Source organism: Oncorhynchus clarkii, unplaced genomic scaffold (genome assembly GCF_045791955.1).
Source record: "Oncorhynchus clarkii lewisi isolate Uvic-CL-2024 unplaced genomic scaffold, UVic_Ocla_1.0 unplaced_contig_675_pilon_pilon, whole genome shotgun sequence".
Lineage (NCBI taxonomy): Eukaryota > Metazoa > Chordata > Actinopteri > Salmoniformes > Salmonidae > Oncorhynchus > Oncorhynchus clarkii.
In genome coordinates, this window is record NW_027260860.1 from 207,814 (window position 1) to 218,717 (window position 10,904).

Below are 10,904 nucleotides of genomic sequence, written 5' to 3' on the forward strand. Positions count from 1 at the left end.
TGGTACAAATCTGTCGTTCTGCCCCTGAACAGGCAGTTAACCCACTGTTTCTAGGCCGTCATTGAAAATAAGAATTTGTTCTTAACTGACTTGCCTAGTTAAATAAAGGTTTAAATTATAAATGTTATGACCAATAATATATGTTACTTCATGACTAGAAAGGCCAGGTTCATGACTAGAAAGGCCAGGTTACATGACTAGAAAGGCACACTGTTAATACACCTTTTAAAGGCAATTTTCCTGATGTTCGCAGAGATCACATTCATGTTCAACTCTGGATGCTCTGATTCTAATAATTAACTGGTTGAAAAACGGAATCCGGTTAGTTACAACTGGGGTTGAATTGAACAGGAACAGGGTTGTCTTCTACAAAGTGATTGGGCACTGATCTAGAGTCAGTTGAGCTGTTTAGACCATATGATTATATGGAAAGAGGGACCTGACCCTAGATCAGCACTCCTATTTCGAGACGCTTTATAAATACGGGCCAGGAAAAGTTTTAAAAGATCAGCTGAGACATGTACCGCCACTCATGGTTCTTTATTTACAATAACTCTTTTAGAAAAAATAAGGACCTCAATCATGATGGTGTGCGTAGTGTTTCAAAGCAGATCCATGTCAAATACACCCCCAATATATGACCCCATTTTATTACATGACATGGACAATAAACTACTGGTGGTAGAGAGACATATGGGTACATAGAGACATTCTCGGTTGATTGTCTATTGTTGGGAGGATTGCAGGAGGCTGAGTTGTCACTGAGAAGAATACTAAAATGGTTACAGATTATCCAGAGATTACACACGTCAACCTGCTTGTATTATGCAAAAAACTGTCTGCATGCTTTTCCTCCCTCCCTTGGCTGAGTCTGCTTGGTTGTAGGTCAAAGACGTGGTGCCCGACTTGACCTGGGTGAACTCCTGCAGAGCCTGTGTAGGGCCTGGGTGAACTCCTGCAGAGCCTGTGTAGGGCCTGGGTGAACTCCTGTGTAGGGCCTGGGTGAACTCCTGTGTAGGGCCTGGGTGAACTCCTGTGCAGGGCCTGGGTGAACTCCTGTGCAGGGCCTGGGTGAACTCCTGTGTAGGACCTGGGTGAACTCCTGTGCAGGGCCTGGGTGAACTCCTGTGCAGGGCCTGGGTGAACTCCTGTGCAGGGCCTGGGTGAACTCCTGTGCAGGGCCTGGGTGAACTCCTGTGCAGGGCCTGGGTGAACTCCTGTGTAGGGCCTGGGTGAACTCCTGTGTAGGGCCTGGGTGAACTCCTGTGTAGGGCCTGGGTGAACTCCTGTGTAGGACCTGGGTGAACTCCTGTGTAGGACCTGGGTGTAGGACACTTCAACCTATGTCCAGATTTACACACTACTTAGAACGTACATGTTTATTGGACATACATTATTGGACATACATTCTAAGTGGTATGCTATAGTGACATTAAAGGATACTGGAACAAAGACCCCTATTCATTAGGCAGCAAACGGTAGAAAATGGACTGAAACAGGGAGGGACTACCTGGTCTTGTCCAATAAGAAACGCTGAGGTCTGCAGACCTATATAAAAGCCATCAATCAGAATCATACCTGTGAAAATATGACATGGCCCCAGAATTAAAAGAAACCAGAACAGACAACAGCTCAATGACAAATTGTACATGTCTGAGTTCGGGACAGCTGATGTCTCAGTGTTACGTTTAAAACCCTCCCCCAGCCAGAGTCGAGCTGGGAAAAGATATTATCTGCGACACTGGCCCAGACTGAGTGGGGCAGCATTCTCAAAGGCTTCCAAACAGAGGTTCAACAGGGTTGCTTAAAGAGGCTCTCGCTCAATGGGTCATTTCCTTATAGTCATATACCTGTATAGTGACGAACCATTTCCCAAAGTAATGAGTCTCCTTTAAAAAATACATCATTCATCCTAAAATGTGACTACATGAAACAGAAGGCGCTTCAGAAGTGGCAGAACTGAACAATTCCCAGGTGTGGCGCAATTGGAATTTAACATCGAGCACAAAATCTACTTGTGCCTCCGTTTGATTGAACATGACAAAACAAAGGAATTCTATCAAGTAAATGATTTGTTATTGATCCCCGTCTCCAGCCACATAATGATCACAATCCCTTTCTGGGCCTATATCACAAAGAGCCTCTGGGATCAGTTTGGCTTTTAAATCATAATGCACAAGGTTTATATGGACAGGGAGGACCTGATCCTAGATCTCCTACTCGGATGCACTTGTTGAATATGCGCCTCGGGGCCGTATCCACAAAGCATCTCAGAGTAAAACATTTGGTCGTAGGTGCTAGGAGACATTTTACTCCTACTCTTATGGGTAAAAATACAAGCTATGCAGGAAGCTTCTTTAGTCATAACAGTCCCCCACCTAGTCAAGAGATATTTAGGAGACCTCATGAGCTGTCCTAACCAGCCAGAGTTACCAACAGGTGTCTTGGTAATAGAAAAAGGCAGTGCTTCCTGCGCCATAGACAGGCTGTTGCTTTGGAGTTGAAAGAACATATAGAAATATCAAACAATCAACCCATAATAATGTACACCTTGTACTTTTGACAATGATTTCACAAGGCTTCATTCACACGACAGCCTAAATACTCACAACCACTAGGCTAATAAACAATCACACAGTTCTCTTTCAATTATTTCATGAACCTACATGTCATTTAAAGTTATCCCTTTGGAGCGCTATATCACGTTAAAACTAGCCGTGTCTATGGGTTGGACATCTACAGTCTATATTAACTCTGTGTTGGGTAAAACTAGCCGTGTCTATGGGTTGGGTATCTACAGTCTATATTAACTCTGTGTTGGGTAAAACTAGCCGTGTCTATGGGTTGGGTATCTACAGTCTATATTAACTCTGTGTTGGGTAAAACTAGCCGTGTCTATGGGTTGGACATCTACAGTCTATATTAACTTTGTGTTGGGTAAAACTAGCCGTGTCTATGGGTTGGACATCTACAGTCTATATTAACTTTGTGTTGGGTAAAACTAGCCGTGTCTATGGGTTGGACATCTACAGTCTATATTAACTCTGTGTTGGGTAAAACTAGCCGTGTCTATGGGTTGGGCATCTACAGTCTATATTAACTCTGTGTTGGGTAAAACTAGCCGTGTCTATGGGTTGGGCATCTACAGTCTATATTAACTCTGTGTTGGGTAAAACTAGCCGTGTCTATGGGTTGGGTATCTACAGTCTATATTAACTCTGTGTTGGGTAAAACTAGCCGTGTCTATGGGTTGGGTATCTACAGTCTATATTAACTCTGTGTTGGGTAAAACTAGCCGTGTCTATGGGTTGGGCATCTACAGTCTATATTAACTCTGTGTTGGGTAAAACTAGCCGTGTCTATGGGTTGGGCATCTACAGCCTATATTAACTCTGTGTTGGGTAAAACTAGCCGTGTCTATGGGTTGGACATCTACAGTCTATATTAACTTTGTGTTGGGTAAAACTAGCCGTGTCTATGGGTTGGACATCTACAGTCTATATTAACTTTGTGTTGGGTAAAACTAGCCGTGTCTATGGGTTGGACATCTACAGTCTATATTAACTTTGTGTTGGGTAAAACTAGCCGTGTCTATGGGTTGGGTATCTACAGTCTATATTAACTCTGTGTTGGGTAAAACTAGCCGTGTCTATGGGTTGGGCATCTACAGTCTATATTAACTCTGTGTTGGGTAAAACTAGCCGTGTCTATGGGTTGGACATCTACAGTCTATATTAACTCTGTGTTGGGTAAAACTAGCCGTGTCTATGGGTTGGGTATCTACAGTCTATATTAACTTTGTGTTGGGTAAAACTAGCCGTGTCTATGGGTTGGGTATCTACAGTCTATATTAACTCTGTGTTGGGTAAAACTAGACCTTTTTGAAAAGCAAGTGACTTGATGCCTTAGATTTGTTGAACAGAAGAGTGCTGACATAACGTTCATATTTTAACTGTCAAACTGATTCAGTGCAATATTCCAATCACATTATTCTAAACATATGCAAACCAACATATTAGGCTAAATTAAAAGTAGACAAAGTGATGGTGTCAGGCAGATGATATCACACGTTTTACCCCTGCAACATTCCCCGTAGTTGTCTGAAGCTGTACAGCTGTCAGTGCCTCGTCCTGATTGGTTATTCCTCATCATTTGCAACAATGTCAATGAGCATCATCACTATCCTTCTTTTGCGGTACCTCAAACTGTGGTGATTACCAACAGAGAAACTTTTGAGTTGATTTTTCTCCTGGCTCAGAGTGTCTGAGCAGTAACTTATCCTCATAAAACCTACTCTGAGCTGGGAGCTTTTTTTTGTCTTAAAACAGGATCCAGGATATTTTCTGATACGCTTTGTGGAATATGGCCCGTCTGTTTTCTGCTCTATAGTGTAATAAAGGCACCAGCTGTAGATGGACAAAGATCAGGCTTCTTCACTAGATAATACTACCAGTATATTCTACCATGTACAAATGTAGGTTTTCACATGCACCTCTATCATATCAGAATTAATGGCTGGCTAGAAGTTCATTGTGGCGACTAAATCGTTGTATAGAAAATACCTGGCATTCTCAGTGTGTAATAATTATAAACAACAAAGTTATAAGATCCAGCTGGGCTGAGAGGACGAGCTGCAGGTTGGTCCTTCTACCCGAAGGTGGCGCCACAGTTGGGGCATCTCCTCTGGCGCAGTGCCAGGCAGAAGAGGATCCCCAGGGGGAAGAAGAAGACGGCACACATGATCCCCAGACAGGTGAAGTCATCCTCCAGCACGCCCACTCTGAAAAAAAGATGAAGGCGCACATTAAAGTGATAGAATGTTGGCCTCTGGTGATGCTCTCCTCTGGTGATGCTCTCCAGCAAAAAAGGGGCCACCTGAGCAAAAACATGTTTGCCAATAAGTAAGGATGTGTGGTTTTATGGGATAAGTTATTTAAAAATGATCATATACGTAACATTCAAGCAAAAAAAAAATGTAACTCATCAATTAGCAACTAAATTCCCATCCACCCCAGAAAGCATTTTTTAGGACTGAGAAAACTCTGGTCAACGCAACCACCTCCCAAAAACCACGAGCAGGAAAAGGAGCACCTATTGGTGTAGAGATTGAACCATTCTGTTGTTGTTGTGTGTCAAGTCGCCACAGGACAAATAGCTAATAATGAGAGAGAATAATAAGTAGTCTATACTTTCTAGCAGTCATTGTGACTCTGGGCTTTCTAGGTTCCCATGGTAACCGTGTTGGAGATGCAGTGCTATTAGATGTATGAGCCGTGAACATAATCATAACACTGTTATGTGGTCTAAAGGCACATTGTGGTCTCACTGTGTGACCTGTGGAATCACATGGAGAGTTAACTCTCCCCTGAACAGAGTGGCTACTAGAAGGAACAGAGCTGCAGGGGTTAACAGCTAGCAGGAACTACGGTCTGGTCTTATGACTCCACATGTTGGCTGACTAGCATCACGTCCAATACATCTGTCAACTCCCCTTAGAGGAAATCTACATTGTATCGACCCAAATATGTCTAGATGTGTGTGTGTGTGTGTGTGTGTGTGTGTGTGTGTGTGTGTGTGTGTGTTGCCTGCACCTGCCCTGCTGTGTGCCATGTACATGTCATGGGTGTGTTTACACCACCACTGCTTATCAGCTGAGTATCAGAGTGTGCCAAGGCCACAAACTGGACTAGAACCCTTTAGTGAACCTGGCAATGCAAATAGTGGTGACAAACTAAAACAAGCCATCTCCCTCTACTGTCAATCTAGTGGTGACAAACTAAAACAAGCCATCTCCCTCTACTGTCAATCTAGTGGTGACAAACTAAAACAAGCCATCTCCCTCTACTGTCAATCTAGTGGTGACAAACTAAAACAAGCCATCTCCCTCTACTGTCAATCTAGTGGTGACAAACTAAAACAAGCCGACTCCCTCTAATGTCAATCTAGTGGTGACAAACTAAAACAAGCCCCTCTACTGTCAATCTAGTGGTGACAAACTAAAACAAGCCCCTCTACTGTCAATCTAGTGGTGACAAACTAAAACAAGCCGTCTCCCTCTACTGTCAATCTAGTGGTGACAAACTAAAACAAGCCCCTCTACTGTCAATCTAGTGGTGACAAACTAAAACAAGCCCCTCTCCCTCTACTGTCAATCTAGTGGTGACAAACTAAAACAAGCCCCTCTACTGTCAATCTAGTGGTGACAAACTAAAACAAGCCGTCTCCCTCTACTGTCAATCTAGTGGTGACAAACTAAAACAAGCCCCTCTACTGTCAATCTAGTGGTGACAAACTAAAACAAGCCGTCTCCCTCTACTGTCAATCTAGTGGTGACAAACTAAAACAAGCCGTCTCCCTCTACTGTCAATCTAGTGGTGACAAACTAAAACAAGCCGTCTCCCTCTACTGTCAATCTAGTGGTGACAAACTAAAACAAGCCCCTCTACTGTCAATCTAGTGGTGACAAACTAAAACAAGCCCCTCTACTGTCAATCTAGTGGTGACAAACTAAAACAAGCCCCTCTACTGTCAATCTAGTGGTGACAAACTAAAACAAGCCGTCTCCCTCTACTGTCAATCTAGTGGTGACAAACTAAAACAAGCCGTCTCCCTCTACTGTCAATCTAGTGGTGACAAACTAAAACAAGCCGTCTCCCTCTACTGTCAATCTAGTGGTGACAAACTAAAACAAGCCCCTCTACTGTCAATCTAGTGGTGACAAACTAAAACAAGCCGTCTCCCTCTACTGTCAATCTAGTGGTGACAAACTAAAACAAGCCCCTCTACTGTCAATCTAGTGGTGACAAACTAAAACAAGCCGTCTCCCTCTACTGTCAATCTAGTGGTGACAAACTAAAACAAGCAGTCTCCCTCTACTGTCAATCTAGTGGTGACAAACTAAAACAAGCCCCTCTACTGTCAATCTAGTGGTGACAAACTAAAACAAGCCCCTCTACTGTCAATCTAGTGGTGACAAACTAAAACAAGCCCCTCTACTGTCAATCTAGTGGTGACAAACTAAAACAAGCCGTCTCCCTCTACTGTCAATCAGGCTCTATTACTTGACTTTGTAGTCCAGGCCTCAGAAGTGAAAACTCTACTGTCAATCAGGCTCTATTATTAGACTTTGTAGTCCAGGCCTCAGAAGTGAAAACAAGTCTGTATTTACACCAAACACTGGTTTAAAGTCTCAATGTAAACGTGCCATTAGTGTATTCTATCATCAATTACACTAATATCTTCATTTTAAAAACACTAAATCAACACAAGACAGACACTACAGCTAATGGGTCATGTTCATTAGGCACCAAACGGAATAAAACATACAAACAGGAACGGACTACCTTGACTTGTCCAATAAGAAACACTCCTTTTCCGTTGCAAAACATTTAAATGTTTATTAGGACAAACGTTTTCCATTGTATGACCTAAAGAACACGACCCTGACTATTTTTCATACAAGACCACGTTGACTCATGATAACGTTTGACCTTCAAGAGCATCATACAGTCAATCAACTTCCTCTCTCCTGTCACACGTCTGTGTTCCAAGCAGCGGACACTGAGAGGATGTTGTATCAGATAAATTGAAACCACTGCGGTCACTCTCGAAATGAAGCTTTACCCTACAGCAGCAGCTTTAGTGTGTGCTAGGCCTGCCTGCCTGCCTACAGTGCAGTGTAATACTGTTACCATGACGCTCACATGTAGCTATGCTGTGGAACACCCTTTAGATACAGATGGAGCAGAAGACAACCGTCATTTGACACATTTGACACATACTCCCCCCTGTGGCTTTCAGAGAGTTCAGCTCTGTGACAACAGCTTAATGCAACATTTCAACACTTTCCAAACTCATTTGTCATCTCCAGCATCACCCCAACGTCAACATATGTGAAAACAGCAGGTTTCCATGTTTTTTCTCTCTCAAAAAGATAGACCATAACAGAACCTGGTGACGTCATATGTTGTGCATCCTGTGATGTCAACCAACTCCTCTTAATATTTATATATTTCTTCATTACATTATTTTACTTTGAGATGTGTGTATTGTTGTGAATTGTTAGCTACTGTTTTAGCTAGGAAGACCAGCATTTCATTACACCCACAATAACATCTGTTAAATGTGTATGTGACCTATAAAATGTGATTTGAACTGAGCAGTCAAAGGTTACTTTACTAACATATAATAAAACAATAAGACTGAATTGAAGGCTGCCAGAAATGCAGACAGTCCCCCCCTCCATAGATACAATACTGTTGTACTGAATTCTGTGCCCCCTCCATAGATACAATACTGTTGTACTGGATTCTGTGCCCCCTCCATAGATACAATACTGTTGTACTGAATTCTGTGCCTCCCCCCAACATACAGTATGCTTCCCCACTATGCGTGTGTTGTTTGGGGCTGGTGTCTCACCTGCAGGCTGGGCAGCCCCCCACCACCACCACGGAGGGCTGGATGATGGTGTATGTGCCAGGGTAGGGCTGCTGGGCTATGGCTGGGCCCATCTGTGCACTGGGGCCTTCTTGGAACCCTGTGGTAGGACAAGGGGAGAGGAGTTTGAGGTTGAATTAGGCTAGATCTGAACTACAAGGGGAAGTCATGAGTCAGTTTCCGTTTCAGTCAGCCAAGAGAAGCAAGTATTTACAGTATTTGCCACTGTTAAGATAACGAACCCAGTACCCTGTACAGAGCATAGACAACTCTAATACACACTTGTACATGTGTGAAATATGATAAATATAAGCATCCACCCAAATGTGTATTGGTATTACAGTCTACAGTGTGGAAGCTACTCTATAAATGTCAGCAAGTTCATGCAACTTAAAATAAAAGTTACGTTATCGGCGCGTAACGACGTCATAGTTCAGGAGCTAGCTTTGGACGTTAGGTAACAACCCTACAATGTGATCTACTTGCCTGGGCCAGCGGGGTACTGATATGGCGGCGGCTGTTGAAAGCCCGGGGGTGCAGGGGTTGGGGCGGGGATAGCTCCATAATTGTGCTGCTGGCCATATTCATACGCCCCCGGGACGACGTTAGCATAAGCGGGAGGACGGTCTTGGAGAAGAGGTTTGCTGTCCATATCTGTTGCGTCCTCAAGTTATCTTTCTCTTTCTTTGCCTGGCCCTCTTCTTCCCACACAAATTGGATTTACTTAGTCGGTGTTGCCTCGAGTCATACGACTTTTGCAGGCACGGATGGGTAAAAAAAACTAAGAAAACACGACGCGCAAAAATTTAAGTTATCGCCTCTCTCCATGTGCCAACTTTGTCCCTGACTGCACCACCCGAAACACTCGCGGACTGTTCAGTCTAAAGGGAGGATGCTTATTTAAAAACGAGGGAAATGTCTAAAATATCGCCATCTTATCACCTCATTATGTCATTTTTTGTCAAAAGAACCTCTCCAATCACTCTAGAGCACACAAAAAAACAGTTGTAAACTCGGAACTCGTTTTCCCTTTCTGTCCGGATTGTCACAAGACTCAAATCATGTGATGCGCTCCGGAACGCCTATGTGCGGAGAAAGGGGGCGCGTTCGAGCAGATCACATTTGTCAAGTCGGTGACCAAAGTCTGTTGCATTCTGGGTGTACAAATTGTCTGACTTGTGCTTATGAAGTTTTGACTGCAAGTTTTTGCAGTTGTTCTTCATGCAACCATCGCCTGCATAGGTCAACCAATCATTTGGATGTTGTTGTTTTTTACCCATGCAAACGTGTTCAAAGACATGACTGAAACAGGAACCTACAAGTTGTGTGTACAGGTGATATACCATAAAACTTCAATTAATAGGTTTTACAGTATACAAATAAATGGGATATTTGAGGTTCTCTCTCACTAATTGACTGTACAATATACACACATAATATTATATTATGATTTCAGTTGATGAGTGTGTACTATGGGGGTTAGATACATGTTTATTTCAACATTATAAAGAAAACCTTTTTTAAATAATGGCAACACTGCCATGTTGATCTGAGCCTTGCTGTTGGAAAACCACATTAGTGTCCAACTTTCGGCTTTCGCAGATGCAATTCCCCAGACTTCACTTCTCGAATTTCGTCTACAGTCGGTTGCCTTATCCCAGTGGTCACCAACCAGTCGATCGCGAATTCTCGATCTCCAAGGCATTTCTAGTCGATCGCCAAACATTTCTGTAAAAAAACAAAACAATAAAGCCTTGTGATCCTATTTTCTTTTATTAGTCTCGGGCTGTTGGTGGTAGGTGCAGCCAATTCAGCTTCCCTGCGCGCCGGGTTGGCAAACTGTTGTCATTTCATGTGTCTCAAGGTGCAAACTCTACCTTCCTGGTGGGCCTGGAGAGGAAATCAAGTGCACTATACCACCGCTGGCCAATCAGATTGCTCAGATGACCGAGTCTGCACAGCGTTTTAGGATGCATTATAGAAAGCTACGGCAAAGTTGATACTGTGAGATTTCAAAACGTTTAAAACAAGGACTATAGAGAGACTGTCAACGAATACAGCAAAGAGCTGCTGTTTTTATGAGTGAGTTTAAGTTCTTACTCAGCACTGTCAACACTTTGTATTCAACACTTTTATAACCCATAAAATGCGCGTTTTTCCTATTTCCACTCAGCTCTACAACAAGCAGTGCAGCAGTAATGAATGAGTAGGGAAGTGTATCTATAGGCTTGGGTTGTTTTTTATTATTATTAGCGGCTTGGGTCTTTTTTAATATCAAGGAATATTTCACGTTCTCTGTTCATAGGAGTAACAACATGAATTTGTGCATGAGGCAGAAATATTGTGGTGCGACTCGAGTTTCGCCAACAGCTGGAAAACAGTGCCTCTTTTTGGCCAGTGTCAGTGGAGGAAAGGGAGAGCGGAGGGATGTTGAGAAACGGACCCTCGGTCTGCTGCTCTCTCCCTCC

At 43.2% G+C, this 10,904-nt stretch overlaps 1 protein-coding gene across 6 annotated transcripts; it reads right to left on the reverse strand.

Moving 5' to 3' along the window:
* Window positions 1–519: 519 nt before the first annotated feature.
* LOC139401942 (membrane protein BRI3-like) lies at window positions 520–9,524 on the reverse strand. 6 transcript variants are annotated; one of them, XM_071145964.1, is made up of 5 exons: window positions 8,923–9,524; window positions 8,419–8,536; window positions 3,873–4,780; window positions 1,298–2,837; window positions 520–1,021 (listed from the first exon to the last, which is right to left on the reverse strand). In XM_071145964.1, exons 1-3 carry the CDS (start codon window positions 9,086–9,088, stop codon window positions 4,648–4,650), a joined length of 417 nt encoding a protein of 138 aa, XP_071002065.1. In that variant the 5' UTR covers window positions 9,089–9,524; the 3' UTR covers window positions 520–1,021; window positions 1,298–2,837; window positions 3,873–4,647. The 6 variants fall into 6 exon arrangements, with proteins under 6 accessions (XP_071002065.1, XP_071002066.1, XP_071002061.1 ...); XM_071145965.1 differs by having other exon boundaries at window positions 520–975; window positions 1,206–2,837; window positions 8,923–9,518; XM_071145960.1 differs by having other exon boundaries at window positions 520–3,033; window positions 3,382–4,780; window positions 8,923–9,518.
* Window positions 9,525–10,904: the final 1,380 nt, after the last annotated feature.

What these genes read in the sequence shown, in the direction of transcription:
- LOC139401942 (XM_071145964.1), bottom strand. Translation starts at nt 9,088, where the DNA reads ATGGACAGCAAACCTCTTCTCCAAGACCGTCCTCCCGCTTATGCTAAC. An exon ending in TCAGTACCCCGCTGGCCCAG is followed by an intron (nt 8,537 to 8,922) that starts GCAAGTAGATCA and finishes GTCCTACCACAG; the next exon opens with GGTTCCAAGAAGGCCCCAGT. An exon ending in GGGGGCTGCCCAGCCTGCAG is followed by an intron (nt 4,781 to 8,418) that starts GTGAGACACCAG and finishes TCTTTTTTTCAG; the next exon opens with AGTGGGCGTGCTGGAGGATG.